This window comes from Mauremys mutica, chromosome 3 (genome assembly GCF_020497125.1).
Source record: "Mauremys mutica isolate MM-2020 ecotype Southern chromosome 3, ASM2049712v1, whole genome shotgun sequence".
NCBI classification, from domain to species: Eukaryota; Metazoa; Chordata; order Testudines; family Geoemydidae; genus Mauremys; species Mauremys mutica.
In genome coordinates, this window is record NC_059074.1 from 120,038,591 (window position 1) to 120,056,596 (window position 18,006).

At 41.6% G+C, this 18,006-nt stretch overlaps 1 protein-coding gene across 1 annotated transcript in view; it reads left to right on the forward strand.

Annotated features, from left to right (window-relative positions):
• FNDC1 (fibronectin type III domain containing 1) overlaps positions 1-18,006 on the forward strand; it is a 106,354-nt gene that overhangs the window by 37,014 nt on the left and 51,334 nt on the right. Inside the window, exons 4-10 of the mRNA XM_045010310.1 lie at positions 21-138; positions 2,177-2,364; positions 2,579-2,686; positions 5,385-5,573; positions 7,353-10,628; positions 13,271-13,389; positions 15,897-16,008. Of these exons, the coding sequence (XP_044866245.1) occupies positions 21-138; positions 2,177-2,364; positions 2,579-2,686; positions 5,385-5,573; positions 7,353-10,628; positions 13,271-13,389; positions 15,897-16,008 (4,110 nt within the window). The remainder of the gene's footprint in view (positions 1-20; positions 139-2,176; positions 2,365-2,578; positions 2,687-5,384; positions 5,574-7,352; positions 10,629-13,270; positions 13,390-15,896; positions 16,009-18,006) is intronic.

Genomic DNA, 18,006 nt, shown 5'->3' on the forward strand with positions numbered 1-18,006 from the left:
GTGTTACCTTGTCATTTCAGAGGAGGATGAGCTAGAGGAGGCAAAAGACATAAGTGTTCGTGTTATGTCCTCTCAATCTGTGCTTGTTGCATGGACGGATCCCATATATGAAAAACCGAAGAAGGTTGACCCAACCAGGTACTTTACTTTGTGGTGATGTTGTTTTCAAGATGTATACTAAAGATTTCATTGTTTACAGCTTTGTTTGCCATTTAAATAATAAAGTATAGTTACAGGCATAGCTTGATTGAAGGCAAAATATGAACATAGGAATTGCCATATTGGATCAAGGGTCTATATACATCAATATCCTGTCTCTGACAGTGGCCAGCACCAGATGCTTCAGAGGACAGAGTAAGAACCCTGAAGTAGGTAGATGTAGGAAAATGTGTTCCCACATCAGGGCTCATCTAGTTCTCTAATACTTAGAGATTGGCTTAAATTCTGAAGTATGAAGATTTAATATCCCTTCCAAAATTTTGTTAGCATTAGCTATTATAACTTGGGATATTCTTGTTAACCGTATAAAGGTCTCATTGCACTCTCTTTCCCCTCTATCTTAACAGTACTGGCAGCCTTAATTTGCTCCACTATGTGTGTGATATACTAGATAAACTGGAGTTTTTAGTTTATGGGGAAAGCTCTCCCTGGCCTGATAGAGCGTCTGACAGGGAGATACAAGGCCTCAAACTAGAAGGGTTGTAAACCTCTGCTGGTCAATTTTCAATCCAAGATTTATAAGAGTTTCTCCTCTTAACCAAAGTAGTTGATAGAAAGACAAAATCTCATATCTAGAAACATCTAAATTTGGGGACAGTTCAGATCCAAATTTTGGGGCTTAGGACCCATTTCAGGGTTTAAAAAGACTGAAGAAAGTTATTGAGCAAGAATATCATGACTGATTGAGTCCAACCTCACAGATAAATCGAAAATCATAAACTCTACCTGAAGCCACCAGCTCTCAGCCCTTTCTGGCTGGAACTCAATCTTCCCTCTATTTCTCAACCAGTCACCCCTCTGCAGCTTCCTACTGCCTTTAAATTAGAGAACCTGATTCGCTTCAGGTGAGGCTCATTTTGGAATCAGGGTTGGCTTAGCCCCAGGCTCTCCAGCCCAAGGACAAGCCACCCTGTTATAAGAAAGGAGCCATAAAGACTAAAAAGGCACCTGGCTTAATGTGATTGACTCAACTAAAGAAACAGAAAAATGTGTGCTTAAAAGATGCTAAGGAACATTTTTAGTATTACTCTTCATTTGTATTTCAGTAGCTTCTAGTGGCCCCGATCAGGATCAGGCACCATTCTGTGCTGTACACATGTGTCACGAAAAGAAGGCCCTTGCCTCAAAGGCTTGCAATCTAAGTATATGACAACGGGATATATTAACTTCAGGGTGCTTGGCCCCTAGTGAGGTAAAATCCCACTTGGATGGGGATTGTGGTGGTGGATGGTGCCTGGAATCCTTGATCCACTGGGGGAACCTACAGCCAAAAGATCCTGGCTCAGGAGAGTGCAACCCTGAGATATGCTGATATAGCTCATCCCACAGGCAGACTCCAGTGGCAGAGCTCCCAGTAACCCCAGCCTCCAAAGTAAGGCTCTCCTCTCTGTCACAGCCCCTGTTGGAGGACAGCCATGCAAACGCTACCTGATTTCCCCTAGAGTGAGTTCCTCCCAAGGCGCAATCAGCTTCCATCTCATTCACCTTAGCATTGGGGGGAACCTAGATACTACAGTGATCAGTACGGTGACACAATGTCTGCGCCACAGAGTTCTGCCAGCACAGCTACATTGGTCAGGCATGTGAAGAGCTGTGCTGGCAGAAATCTGTTGCGTAGATGCAGTTATACCAGCAAAACTGCACTTTTATTCATGTTGCTTGTTTCATTCCAGGGTAGTGGAATAAGCTATACTGATAAAAGAGTAGTTTTGCCAGTGTAAGCTGCGTCCATTTGAGGAGTGCTTTGCTGGTATAATTTACCTCTATACCTATCCTGGTGACATGCTCCTCATGTAGACATGTTCTAAAAGAGATTGTTTAGCTCATGGTTGCTCACTCTTCCCCTATCACTGACTTTTTTTTTTAGCCAAGCACATTAGTAGAAAAAGGCTTGAACTGTCTTTGATTCTAATGACTTCAGTTGCTGAATTTTTGGCTCTCACATTTCCATTCCCAGGCGATACGCTGTTCGTTATCGAGAGAAAGGGGAATCAGCAAGGTGGGATTACAAACAAGTGCCTAACAGACGGGTGTTAGTGGACAAGCTGATACCAGACACCATGTATGAGTTTGCAGTGCGAATTTCAGAGGGAGAAAGGGAAGGCAAATGGAGTGTTTCCGTTTACCAACGAACCCCAGAAGCTGGTATGTATCAAAATTATCTACAACTTGACATACCTTTTGAAAATTAGATCTACTGCAGCTACAGGTGGATCTATATTTTAGCAATGCTTTTCATGTTTTGTCTTTGAAATAGTTGCACAGAAGGTGTTGGGATGCAAACATGGGCAAAAAATATGCCATTGTGTATAACCATGACTTCTGACCTTAATTTCCATTCTTGTGTATTATTTCACAGCTCCTGCAAGTGCACCTGAAAATTTAGATGTTTGGCCAATAAAAGGCAAAACAACCTCTGTCACTGCATCTTGGGACCCTCTTGCAGAGAGTGAAGGAAAAGTAAAAGGTAGGTAATTTCTGCCACTTAATAGATTGAGAGAGAAAATAAAGACAAAGTGACCTGCAGAAATCACACTATAGTAATAAAGGTAAACTGACACTGCTGCTGTATGTAATGTACAACTGTAGGGAGCTCAAGTTCTTCAAGAAGGGACTTCCACTCTGTGGTGAGCTGAAATAAAGGAAATTTCATGCAAAGAGCAGCTGACCATACCAGTAATCTTCTCTTATTAACAGTTCTTGCATATGCGGGAGAGTTTTCTCCTTTCCAGCTCTGCTTCAGCTTTTGCCATGTGCTTCAGTGAAGCCATTGTGCTTTGCCTGGATGTCACAAAGCCTTTGCCATCAAAATGATTGTGATGTCACAAATACAATCATATGATTTAACTCCTGTACCAAGAAGGGGGGAAAGTTGTTTATGGAGGCAGTACAGTGACCTTTTGATGATTAAAAAAAAGGAGCATGGGTAGTAGGATAATCATCAGAATGGGTGGAATTATGTTTCATGATTTTTTAAAGTTTACCGTAATGTGAAAGTCCCTCTTGAAGAAACAAGCATAAAACATTGATGGCTGGATATTTCATACAGAAGCAACAGTTACCACAGAAGGAGTGTATGCCAATCAGTAGTAATTTAATTGGATGGGATTTGAACAAACTTCCAGTATTCCCCCCTCCCCATCTCCCCTCAAAACTCCATATACAGGTAATCAGGCTACTTCCGTTCACCCATGACTGAAGGAACCGCTAGCTTTTCTCTCCATCCCTTTGGAACATTATACAGCTGTTTTATTAGCAGGGGCGGCTCTACAAATTTGGCCGCCCCAAGCAGTCATGCCCGGGAGGCGCCCCCGAGCCGCGGGAGCAGCAGACCTCCCGCGGGCATGACTGCGGAGGGTCCGCTGGTCGCGCGGCTTGGCTGGACCTCCCGCAGCTGCGGACGGTTCGCAGGTCCGGCGGCTCTGCTTGAGCTGCCGCAGGCGTGCCTGAGGGAGGTCCAGCCGAGCCGCGGGACCAGCGAACCGTCCGCAGTCATGCCTGCGGGAGGTCCACTGGAGCACTTCTCCGTAGTCCTAGAAAAGAGTTTCCAAAGTTCTGTTTTGTGACTAATAATAAGATTTTAAAAATTATAGAGGGATGAAAAAGGCATCTTGCAGGTTACTACACGAAAAATGCTACTCTCTGAATCAAGGCCTTGTGAGAGTGTAAAGGGGAAAACTATAGGTTATATGTTCCCCTTCATGCATAAATTATTCCCATTAGGGAGAAATTCACCCAAGTGCAGATGGCCAGTGTCAGGCCTCAGCACCACTTCAGTCTTATTTTGAGAGGTGCTGTTTTCAGAGGGACTTAAATAGTGCCTAGATCTTGTGCTGGTCCCCTGCACAGGGTGAACATCTCCCATTACAGTTAATGAATGTTGTATGTCAGTGAGGGGGAAATATGTATTTAACTGTGTTGGATGGAGCATGTGTGTTGTTACTACCATCTGTCCATCATTAGGTTAAGGTATTTCTTTTAGATAAGATCTCAACTTATCAAGGCAAGCATTTAATATACTATATAGTTGCTCTATATGGACAACTATACTAATTAAGGCCCTAATCCACAAAAGCATTTAAGCATGTGCTTAACTTTTAAACACGTGAGTAGACTCACTGGCTGCAATGGGACTACTCATGGGCTTCAAATTAAGCTCCTGCTTAAATGCTGTGTTAGTAGGGAACCTAAGGTCCCAGTATTGCCAAGGATCTCTGCATCTGGTGGAGTCCCACAAAAGCTAACTGGACTCTATGTGATAGTGGGGATCCTTCTGCAGGATTGGGGCCTTAAAGTGCAAAGTGATTACAGAGTGATTATAGAGTCCTGATGTTGGACTCTATAGCAAATAAACGATAAAAGAATAAGCAGCACTAATCAAAATATTTTACCTGTTTTTAATATTGCATGTCTTAAAGGTTAGTTGGGTACATACACTGTTTTGTATCAAACATTTTTATAATTTCTACTTGAATTAAAAGGTTTGAACCTGCTGACTAACTATCAGAGTATTTACAATCAGTACCACCACTATTTTACTAACATAAATAACTCTGTAATAGCAAAACAGAACAGTTATTGGTTGCATCAGACTTTATTGCCAGTAGCTATAAGGCAATTAAAAACTGGTTAGAATGTTAGTGTTTCATTATGTTCAACAATTTTTCTAACTATCATTAGATTCAATTCATTACATTTGTATTAGAATAAATGCTGAGTGTAGAATGTTTTGACTCTTCAGTGTTCATAAGCAAAAATTGTGATAGCAATAGCTAAACCACCCAGTATTTGACTTTGTAACCATTATTTTTTTCCAGTTGCTTTCCATTTGGGATGCATAGCTCCCACCACAATTATTGGTTGGTATAACCATCAATAATGAAGGTTGTTGCTTAAATATTCTGTAGGATTTATCTCCTGTATTCTGTATGCTTAATCAGCTAATTTACTATATAAACATATATTCTTGTCCAATACGTTGAAAGAATGTTTATTTAGTTTACTGTATATCATGTCTTTATACTCCAGCTGTTGACTCGACGTGCATTGCTAATGTATTAATTTTAGTAATGCACGTTCTAATTCATCCTACCCATACAGTCTGTCCACTGGAAACAGGACTGTTTTCAGTTTCCTCCTTCCAACCGTCTGCCAAATCATTTCAGAATACATTCTTTCATACGCCCCGGCTCTCAAACCATTCGGAGCAAAGTCCATCACCTACCGTGGAGGTACTACTTCTGCCATAATAGATGGTCTGCAGCCTGGGGAACGCTATATTTTCAAAATTCGTGCAGCAAACAGGAGGGGACAAGGTCCTCAGTCTAAAGCCTTCAGTGTCATTATGCCAACAGGTAAGTATTGTGTGCCTATGACTCAGTCTATACATTCTTGCCATTGACTTGTTTGTGTAACTTTTTATTGCAGTCATTGGCTTTTTATTCCACTAAACTGCAGAGTTTCATAACACTGTTTCATTTCAGAGGTTCTTTAATAGCCAGCTTGTTATAAGCTTTAAAACTTAGATCTGTCATGGCAATACTGATTCAGTCAGTTATCACCTTCATAGCACATACAGTATAAAGAGAAACAAATATTTTAAGTAAACATATATATCTGGCTGTTTCATGACCTGCTGCATGAAAATATATATTCCTTTTGCTTTACAATTTTCGGTGAAATCTATACTGTATTTTGTTTGCTTGTACTCTTCCTTACAATATATGCAACATATAAAAACTAAATTTTAAATGTTAATCCACCAAGTTCTGCAAAACTTACTTAGGCAAAACTCAAAAATATTTGCTTTTTACTTTGAGTGTATTGTTATATAGACAAAAACATGATCTGTTGTCTATTATTAATGTAGCATTAAGGGTCAGATCCTCAGCTGGTATACTTCAGCATAGCTGCATTGAAAGCTGAAGCTAGACAAATTCAGACTGGAAATAAGGCTTATGTTTTTAATGGTGAAAGTAATTAACCAGTGGAACAATTTACCAAGAGTCATGATGGATTTCTTCTCCAGCACTGACAATTTTTAAACCAAGACAGGGTTGTTTTCTAAAAGATCTGCTCTAGGAATTATTTTGGGGAAGTTCTATGGCCTGTGCTATACAGGCGATCACGCTAGATCAGTGTTTTTTTTCTGGGGGAAGAAAATTGTTGATGCCCATGACCCAGTGGAGCTGGGGATGAGGGGTTTGGGATGTTGGAGGGGGCTCTGGGCTGGGACAGGGGGTTGGGGTGCAGGAGTGGGTCAGGGCTCTGGGCTGGGGATGCAGGCTCTGGACTGGGGCTGGGGATGAGGAGTTTGGGGTGCAGGAAGGGGTTCTGGGTTTGTGGAGGGATCAGGGCTGGGGCAGGGGTTGGAGTGCGAGGTTGGGTCAGCTGGTGCAGCCGGAGTGCAGAAGCAGGCTTCCCACCTGTCCTGGCACTGCGGGCTGCACTGCGCCCCCGAAGCATCCAGCAGCAGGTCTGGTTCCTAGGCGGAGGCGCACAAATGGCTTTGCGTGACTTTCACCTGCAGTCACCGCCCCCCACCCCAGTTCCCATTGGCTGGTTCCTGGCCAATGGGAGTGCAGAGACGGTGCTTGGGGCAGCGTATAGAGCCCCAGGGCCCCCCTGCCTAGAGGCCGGACCCGTTGCTGGCCGCTTCCGGGGTGCAGTGCGGTGTTGAAACAGGTAAGCATTAGCCTGCCTTAGCTGGGCAGCACTGCCGATGGGACTTTTAACGTCCTGGTCAGTGATGCTGACTAGAGCGACCCAGTATCTAACATACCAAACTTTGAAAAACGCTGGACTAGATCAAAATGGTCCCTTCTGGCCTTAGAATATATTAATCTGTTAAATCAATAAAGCTATGCTGAAGATCTGGCTCCAATTATTTGTATCGCATTGCCTACTCTTAACTGACTTATTATTTATTTTTATTATTTTAAGTTTTCCCCAATTGATAATGTAGTGATATTTGTATTTCCCAGTAGGTTGACTAACACTGAATTAAGTATTGTCCAATGTTCTAAAGCATGATCTGGATCTTGTTGGCTGATTCATTTTTCTTAGCAAGTTTTTATGCTGTTTTTACATATCATTGTGAATTTTTTAAAAAATATATTTTTTTTCTTTTGCAGCCAGTAGGGATGATTCAAATGTTCATCAACAAACAAACATTCAAGATAATATGGAGTCTAAAAAACCTGGTGATGATGTGCCTTCATCTCCATCTCGAACCTTTCCTGTTCCTTCTCGGAAAATCCAACCATCAGCTTCCTCTAAGCATACTGCTGTTCATTCATCTAGTTCTCCTAGTGGTGGAGATACAAAAAGTCCTCTTTCTGAGTTTAAGAATAAACTGTTGGCTGGTAGTGGGGTGCTGAATAAATCACAGCTATTCTCTAAAAAGACATCAGAGCGAGAACCTGATCCCCAAGTCACTGAAGTCACAGATGATCAAGATTCCTCCATTGAAATGCCAACACCATTGCCTAAAACCCAAGATCAGAGAAGACACATTGGACCCTACTCTCCTAGCCGGCCATTTCCTTCTGTCCTTTCTTCAGGTAGAACACCAGTTAGGCCACGCACTCCAGTAAGGACAAGACAAATGAGCACAGACAAACATGGCTCCTCTTCATCTTCCTTGTCCCAACGCTCCTCATCCTCTGCATCTTCTCCCATTTCTAAGTACACAGATAATGAAACAAAGCATCAGAGACAAGGCAACTCTAATATTCCTTCTTCCCCTAAAATCCCTTTAGATAATATGCCTGCTGAAAATGTACCTCATGATATTGCAGATAGTGTGGAGGAAAAGCAAGTAAGACTAGATTCTGTGCCATTAAAAAAAACAGGGTCCAGTCAAGTATCTCCTAAAACTCCAGAACACACTCACTTGGCTTTACCATTGAATCGGCAGTCTTCTGTGTCTCGCAAGGTGGTCCAGAGCCATCAGACTAAGCCACACACCTCTTCTGTGCCAGTTAAATTACCTACATCATTAACAGTTACAAACTCTCAAAGTCATTCACGCTATCCCTCTTCTAAATTAGTTCACTCTGATACCCTGGATAGTTATGACAATTATGATGGCAAAGAGGCAGAGAGTAGAAATGATAGGTCAAGTTCCAGTTCTTCTCATGATGGAGATTCACTTCCATCACTGCAAACAAAACTTCACTCAGGTTCTAATCCTCACATGTTGAAGGATCCAAAATTAGCCACCGCCGCTGCATCATCACAGTCTGCTGTTTCTGCTTCTGGTAATCATACTTTGACTAACTCACGCATTCCATCTTCTGCTAAACGCAAGTCTGAGGGAAGGGATGCTGATGATGGTAATTATAGTAAGGACACAGAAACAGAAGGGGAAGAGAAAAGACAAGACTCTTCCTTGTCTAGGTTTAATTCTAGGTCTTTTTTAGGACAGACTGCCTCTGAACGTTTTAATTTGCCCAAGCACAAGTCATCTCATACAATCAATAAGTTTCCAAATAAGATCAGTAGTAGTCAAGAATCTAAGCTACCACCATCTAAACCCCCGTATTCTGCTGTCTCCTCAAAGGTTCATCCTCAGACTAATGCACGCCTAACCTCAACTAGTGCCACTAGGTCTAGTTCCAATATCGAGAGAGATACTAGAGAACTGGAGGGTGAAGATGAGAAACCATTACCCTCAACTATTGCACATGACCATTCACCTTCCTCTTCTAGACTGTCATCTTCAGCAGCAATCTATTCTAGAAGAAGAAGTCCTTCAGTAGAGTCTAGTGTTCACCGCAGAGAGCCAGTCAAAGAAAAATCACAGCTCCCTGGTTCAGAAGATGAACTTCTTAGTACAGAAATAGAGGAAACTCCCACAAAATCAGGCTCTTTGCTTACAGTCCGCCGATCTTCTTCATTGCCCTCAATATCTGGGAGATCTCCCTCATCTACCAAAACTAACCACCACTCTAGTCCTAGTGTTTCTCACCAGGTAACAAATGGTCAGGATTCAAGGTCAAGAGCTTTATCAGGCTCATCATCTTCTACTGGGTCTTCATCAGTGGCTACTGCAGAAAAGTATTCTCTTGTACAGTCTTTTACTTCCAAACAACAGCCTGATGATCAGGACAGTAAGGAGGTGAAGGAAACCTTTGCGAAATCAAAACAAAGTATACCTTTGTCTAAAAAAACATTAACTGGAGGCTCTCATTTTTCATCTAAAAAACCTCTCCATTCAGAACCAAGCCCTTCTCAAAAGGCACATGCGGGTCAGTCTCAACTTCCATTCTCCTTATTAAATTCTAGAGGCTGGCTTCCTGCTCAGATCTCCCACAAAAGTAATGAAAAATTACAGGAGGATGAGGATGTGGCTGAGGAGGAGGAAGCAGATGACAAAATAAATACCCATTCTGCATTCCCTAAAGATGTCTCTTCTTCTAGGAGAATATCTACCTCTTTGTCTCAGGGAAGTTCTAGCTCATCTCTTTCAAAGCTCCAGCAGTCAGTTTCTCAAATTAGTAAAGTTGATGAAAAACACAAAAGTAGTCATGACTCTCCAACTTCTTCCAGAGGATCAAGTTCATCTTTGCCAGCAGGCAGACATGTTGGATCCAGGGTAGCCACTTCAAATGAACAGGTGTCAGATTCGTATAAACAATCTTCATCTTCCTATCAATCAAAACCCTCTCAGCCAAGCTCTAGCTCCATCACTGACACAGCAAAGGACAATCAGAATAGCAGGGATACTTCTTTATCTTCAAAGTCATCCTCCACTTCTTTGAGACGAACTCATCCTTCAGTTCCTAATTACCATTCAGGTTCCAGAGTCCCTACTAGAATAGCATTCAAAAGTGAGAAGAAATATGGACCATTCCAGTCGCCACCATCAAAAGTGGAACCTTCTCCAAAAGCTCCTCTCTCCTCTATATCTAAATCTCGCCAGTCAGGTTCAAAAGATGATGAGGAGGAGGAGGGAGAAGTGGAGGAGAAACCCACATTATCTTCAGCTGCAAAATGGTCATCTTCCTCCAATTCTAGAGGCAGTACAAATATGAATGGCAATGGTGCCAGGGATAAAAGGAAACCCATGGGCTCTCGTCTAATACACAAAGTAAGCTCTGCAGAAGAAAAAGAGGAGGAAGAGCCTCCCACTTTAAAACAATCTCTTCCTGCCTCACAAGGCAGGTCATCGTCTTCTGTAGTCTCAAGAATTTCTCAGACCCCTAACAAACCACATACATCTTCTAAGCCAAGATTGGCCTGGCCACGCTTCTCTGCATCCTTATCTGTGCCTTCTCAGCTGTATCCCACACGCTCTGCTTCTCCAACTCTTACTTCATCTTCATCCCCTCTCGTGCCCCATCAACGACTACAAAGGCAACGAAACCTTTCTCAACGGCAATTTGTCAGACCTCCATATAGACAAGGTAATGTGTTTTAAATTACTTTATTAATTTTACTGTCTTGAATGTTCCTCCCCACTTATCAGTTGTTACATGAAAGCTACATTGTTTCATCAGGATACAAGTTAAAGTATATAATTCAGTGTACAGTATTATTCATATTTTGGTAGTATCCAGAAAGCCCCAACAGAATTGGGTCCCCATTGTCCTGAGCACGGTACAAACACAGAGGGTGATATGGGAAGAGATCACAGTCAGAAGACTTGATCCTACAATCTGACCTGATGCATATGCCTCTGGGGTGTCCTGCAAAATCGGTGAGGCTCAGGGTCTTCTCAAGGGGATCAGATGACAGAGTCAGGAACTATGTATGGAAACTGGGCAATGCTAGGGTTGCCAGTTTTGGTTGGATATATTCCCGGAGGTTTCATCACACGACATAATCTTTAATTAAAGATTAATCTTTAATTCCTGGAGACTCCAGGACAATCCTGGATGAGAGATTAAGTTTAGAGTCTGATTTTTCAGAGGTGCTGGGCACCCACAACTCCAGTAGACTGAAATGGTACCTGTGGGTGATCTAAAAATCAAGCCCTTCAGATTTTTAGATCTGCCAGTTACCTCTGTCTGTGTGGAGCTGGAATACCACCTCCTCAGCAAGAACAGAACACAAAGCTACCAGCAAAGGGAGTGTATGCTGACTGAGCATCACATATGTTTGGTGGGGGCACGATTCTAAAATTGCTCTCCATCCCATGGTTGAGTGCCTGTAGATGAAGCTAATGCTGTTCTAGCTCTGAGCTAAATTATATTATACAAAGCTGTGTGAGATGAGGTTTGTTCTTTCAGTGTTTTTTTCTAGAGGTGAGGAGAACTGTTATAGAGGCATTTCCACCCCCGCCCCCCTTTTGGGTTCTTTGCAAAAGGTCAGTATAGGGTTGGATTAAAAAAAAAGATTCCACATGGTGATGGAGTTTTAAAAAATGCTTATGAAGTTCAAGAATGTTTTTAGTGACTAAAGAGCTATTTGGAAATTCTGCATCTGTTTTGTTTAAAATCCAACAGGGATCAGAGCAGACAGGCCAAACATGTTAGAAAGAAAACAAGTGCTTGTCCTCTTCCGAACAAATCAGTGTGGAATGCTGTTTTCAGCTGCACAGATATGAAAGTGTTCCAATAGTGCATCCCAACAGAAATGTAAATGCCTACTTTTAAAAATAACGGGCCAGATTGTACATCAAAAGTCACTCTCCAGTGGATTGTGTCCTGATATACTATGATATAACTGAGAGGAGAATCAGGCCCAGACACTATATATATTGTTCTTTGTTCTTTCCACTTCTTATACTTATATGAAAACTAAAGTTTTGATCCAGGCTTCTTGAGTCAATAGCAAACCTCCCATTAACTTCCATGGGAGCAAGACTAGGTCTGCTATGTATATCTAAAATAAACCCCTAATTTTCTAGTCTGAACCAGATGAAGGCTAAAAACTCCAGAATGAAAATACTGTACATTCTTAATGTGAAACCCGCTGAGCTGACACATTGCAACATATTTGGTCCTTTCTTTAGCAGGGCCTTCACAAAAGGCCAAATTCTGCTCCTGTTTGCGTGCATGCGGCTGCCATTTATTTCAGAGACACTTTCCCCATTACAGCATTTGCTTTTGGCAGGAGTGCTTCAGCTATCAGTCCATAGGGTAGAAATTGCAAGTGTGGTGCCAAGGTGTTCTCGGGGTTTTTGAATTTGCTCCCACCGGAAAATCATCAAGAGCCAAGCTAGACCTTTCTTACAGTGTGATGCAAAATGAGATCCCCTAACAATAGATACTGGAATCCTTCAGCAGATAGTTCCATGGCTGGTAATCCCTTTGTTCTGAACATTTCAGGTAAATTGGTCTGGGTGCTGTAGGCTCACTCAGGATATATGCTCTCTAATTTGGGTGCTATGTAATTTCTTGATCTACTGTAAATTATGGAAAAGGCATGCAAGCACTATGGTGATGGGTGCCTTATAAATGTCTGTAATTGTTATAATGGTTTGAGTTTCAGCTTTAATTTTGAATTTCTTAGTTTTAATCGGTTCTGGGCCTGGATTATTGATATGTTATGGCTGCTTTGTACCATTTCAGTGACACAAAGCAGCCATAAATCCAGTTTAAGCAGCCAATTAGGCCAGGTTTACATCTTCTTTGCATCAACAGAGCAACGCACAGTAGCCAGAGTGTAGTGGTGAATCAAACCCTTTATATTTAGTTTATTTTAAACCCAGCTTTTTTTACTGGAATCAGTACATAAATTGATTCAATCACCAGCATAGCAATAAGATGGACACCTGAAGGCAAGTGAAAACGAGGGTGACCGAAAATAACATGGCAAAGAGTTGTGGAAGCCGAGCTGAAAAACCTGGGGCACAGCTGGGGAACCATTGAAAGACTTGCCCGAAACAGACAGGAGTGGAGGAGCTTCGTCACTGCCATAATCGCCAGAGGCATAATAGGAACATGATGATGATGATTGATTATGTACTGGACATATCCCTTTATGTGTAAATAATTAAGCACAATTTGTAATGACCATTGTATTTGTTCATGTTGTAAAGTGTGGTTTGGTTCTGTGCACATGCTTGTTAAGAATACTGAATATATTGTTTTCTTTATTTCAGGTAGTAATGGTAGGCCCAATCTTACAACAAAAACAAATATAAATGGGAAAATACTACCTGGTAATAATGGAAAACAAAGTGGACAAAGAATAATCAATGGTCCTCAAGGAACAAAGTGGGTAGGGTGACCTTCTTTGCAAATTCAAGATGCTTTGACTTATTTTTTTTAAAAAAGGGATGGTGCTCTTCACCAAAAAGAATATAAAATGAGATCAGACTGAGGGTCCCTTCTGGCCTTAAAATGGATGACTCTATGAAAAAAAATAATGTATTTATTGTAGTGTGATTTAAATAGCTGATTTAGGGCTTAAGGAGTTGGATTTTCAAAAGCACTTACGTAGTTTAGCAGCATAAACCCCACTGACTTCAATTAAGTGCTTTTCAGTTATGTCAAACTTAGCTCTTCTTTACATGGGGAAATTGACCAGCACAGCTATTCTGAAATAACTGTTCCATAACAGCTATTCCATTATAGCTGCCTATATGGACATTCTTATTCCAGAATAAGAGTATCCACACAGGCAGTTACTCCAGAATAGCTGCTATAGTGCTTTAAACTCAAACCCTATCTTATTGTGGAATAGCATCCCTACGCAGACAAGCCCTCAGCACCAGATTTTTAAAGGTGTTTAGGCACATAAAGATAGACATCTTGTAGCTTTTTAAGAAGCACTTAGGTGTTTAATTTCCATTGATTTCAATGGGAGTTAAGTGCCTAGGCATTTTTGAAAATTCCACTAGGTGTCTCTTTCAATGTAAGAACATAAGAGCTGCCATACTGGGTCAGACCATGGTCCATCTTGCTCAGTATTCTGTCTCCAACTGTGGCCTGAACTAGAGCTTCAAGAGGAGTGTACAATACAGAGCAATTATCGAGTGATCCATCCCGTCTTCCATTCCCAGCTTCCGGTAGTAGGAGGTTTAGGATCGCCCCAAGCTTGGGGTTGCCTTCCATACCATCTTGGCCAATAGCCGTTGATGGACCTGTAAAAAGTGACAGAGTCCTGTAGCACCCTATAGCATGCTCCAATACTTCTGTTAGTCTATAAGGTGCCACAGGACTCTCTGTCGCTTTTTACAGATCCAGACTAACACGGCTACTCCTCTGATAATTGATGGACCTATCCTCCAGGAACTTATCCAGTTCTTTTTTGAACCCAGTTATAGTTTTGGTCTTCACACCATCCCATGAAAATAAGCTCCACCGGTTAGTTACGTATTTTACGAAAAAGTACTTATTTGTATTAAGCATGCTGCCTGTTAATTTCATCAGGTGGCCCCTGGTTTTTGTACTGTGTGAAAAGGTAAATAACACTTCTCTAGTCACTACTTCCACACCATTCATGATTTTATAACCTCTATTATATTCCCCTTCCCTCCCCACTCCCCCAGTCATCTCTTTCCCAAGCTGAATAGCCCTAACCCTTTAGTCTCTCCTCATATGGAAGCCATTCCATAGCCTTGATCATCTTTGTTGCCCTTCTCTGAACCATTTCCAGTTCCTCTATATCCTTTTTGAGATGGGGGCAACCAGAACTGGACACAGTATTGAAAGGGTGGACATTATAATATTTTCTGTCTTGCTTTCGATCCCTTTCCTCATAGTTCCCAATATACTGTTAGTCATCTTTAGGTGCCTAAATGCCTTCTAAAATCTGCCAGTCAGGGCAAATCTCACCTACCATGTTGATAACCAGCCTGTGTATGGAAGGAATTTTTATTTCTGGCGCTCACTGATTTGTGCCTCACTCCTCAAATAGTCCGATTGCAATCAATGGGGGTACTCACAGAGTAAGGTACCCTGCAACCTGAATAACAGCATAGAATAGATAAATATCATATGGCATTTTAGCATTCTTAGTGTGTATTAGATGAACATATTCAAATGCCTGTTGAGGAAGATGTTTTCAAGATAGTGTGAAAAACATGCACACGGGCATTTAAAAAATTTAAACTATTTTGATCTGACACTTAGCACCTGTCTTCCATAATGTCTGGCTTGTCGCATCTAAACCTTTTGGTTTCCTTTTGTAAACATATGAAATCATTTTTGGAAACAAAATTAAAGGATGAGTAAAATTTTCAAAAGTGCCTACAGCCTGGGTTTTTAAAGGTCTTTAGGGCATTGCTGCACTCAGCGTTTCAATGTCTAACTGATTTAGAAGCCTAACACTTGTTTCCAAAGGTGATTTAGGCACTTAGGAGCCTAACTACCATTGATTGTCAATGGGTTTTTGGCTTCAAAGGGCCTAAAGTTCCTTTGAAAATGCAATTTAGGCTCCTAAATTATTTAGGCATTACAATGCTGAGCTAAGCAACACCTAAATACCTTTATAAACTTGGGCCTAAGTCACTTACAAGCCTAAATACCATTTTCAAAAGTCCTTAAGTAATTTTGAAGTCCTATGGACTTTGGCTCCTAACGAGGTGATTTTCAAAGGCACAATTAATAGTTAGGGACTTAACTGCCATTTGTTCTTTTGAAAATCTCTCCCTAAGTGATTCAGGCACTTCTGAAAATGTAACTCCAAACTTCTCTCTTTCCTGCTTTTACTAATACGTTATAATTGAATTTTACATTCTTTTATGTCAGGTGAGTTTCAGTATTTCTATCGCTCCTTTTTAGATTGTAGATCTCGAACGAGGGGTAGTGTTGAATGCTGAAGGAAGATACCTCCAAGATTCCCAAGGAAACCCCCTCCGAGTGAAACTAGGAGGAGATGGACGCACTATTGTTGGTAAGGACAGACTTTCTTCCTAAAGAAAAGATAGTTTTCATATCCATGGTGCAAAATTCTAGCAAATATGGCAGAAGTGGCATATTGATTTTATTTGGGGACGGATTGTAGCCCAGTTTAATATGGCAGCACAAGGCAATAAGGGGAATATCCTCTTCACTGCATGAGTGTGAAGGGATACATCCTGCATGGCCGTGGTATTACACCCAGTGGTGTCTTCCTCCCCCAAGTAGGTGGGCAGGGAGAGTTTGACTCTCAACCTGATCAGAGGTGAGCCAGTATGAGAGGTAGTAACCTGAGCCCAGAAAAGGGCTGCATTAAGTTAATTCCTACATGGAGCAAGCAAGGAAGATGATAATTCCTAGTTCAGACTCTTCCAGGAGGAGCTCAGCTACACACCACCCCTTCCTTATACAGGGCATTGAACAAAGATTCAATGGGGTCCTTAATATTTATATTATAATCATTCCCAGGGACTTTGACCAGGATTAGGGCCCTGTTTTAACAGATGCTGGACAAACACAAAGGTAGGTGCAGTCCTTGCCCTGAAGAGCTTACAATTATATCCTTGTCAATCTATAAATAGGGATGGGTATGAAATATACTGTACAAACAGTGTTAACCTGCTCCTCTATTCAGCCGGAGAGCAACCTCCCGCACAGCTGTTCCTGCTGGGAACAGGGATAATTTGCATGGGTGGTTTTGTATAGGAACAATTGCTCGTTGGCGGCTGTCACTCATGACTGTACAGCAAACCAAGGCTGCTTTCCCTGTGACCACATCCCCCTTTATCTCTTTGTAATTGCACCTGTAAATATGCAACAGAATGGGGTTCGGTGACATCCCGGAGGAGGCAAAATTGGATACAAAATGAGTGGAATCTGCATCTCTGCTCCTGGGCCTGAGGCAGAGAATCAGAGAGCCATGACTCAGTACTAGACAACCCATCTAGGGTGACCAGACAGCAAGTGTGAAAAATCGGGAAGGGGGTGGGGGGTAATAGGAGCCTATATAAGAAAAAGCCCCAAATATCGGGACATCCAATCACCCTAAACCCATCCCTTCTGCTTCCCTGATTGGTTGCCAGCCACAGCAGCAGAGGATTTAGCCCTCTGGCTTCACGTTGCCAGACAAAATTTGGCCCATGAAATGCATCAGCTTATGATCTAGCCACAAAACTAACTCCGAGATGGAAATTTGAAATGACTGCTGACTTTTTCCATGAAGTGGCTATTTTAAAGTGGTAGGTCATTTGCTAAAGGGACACTTAGTCTTCCTGTGGCTGAGATTTACTGGGGGAAGAAAAATCCCAGCTTTCTGCCAGTAATAATGTGTGGATTCTTAAAAATACATCAGTCATGACAGCATCCCCTTTGAACAGAGTTGAGAATAAAACAAAGAAATGTAGAGGTTTGCAATATTGGATAAGACCCAAAGGTGCATCTAGTCCAGTATCCTGTCTTTGACAGCAATCAGCACCAGACACTTCAAAGATAGATGTGGGATAATCTGCTCCACCCCCAATTAGCTCTCATCCTGATCTCTAATAGTTGGAGATCAGTTTAAACCCTGAAACACAAGGTTTAATATATTTAATTTTTGATCCCATTAACTATGACAACTCTGGATGTTCTTGTTATACATACAAATGTCCAATCCTTTTTTGCATCTTATTAAGATTTTTGGTCTCAACAACTTCATGTGGCAATGAGTTCCACAGTTCAGACTCCTCAAATATACTCCCCTGTGGCCATAGTGGTTCTTTTTAAAACCAAAAACCTGTTCACTGGGATGTTCACTATTTTAAGGGTGTTTCCTTAAAAGGCTTCAACTTGTCATTTTTGTGTAATTTTTAAAAATATTGTTTTAACTTTTGCTCAGAACTAGAAGCTCTGTAAAAATGTGGGTCTCTTCAGTTTTTGTAGTTCTCTTCAGTAGAGCTGGACAAACTATTTGTAGTGAACAGTTTATCCAGGGAGTTTAGCCCTTATTTGTTTG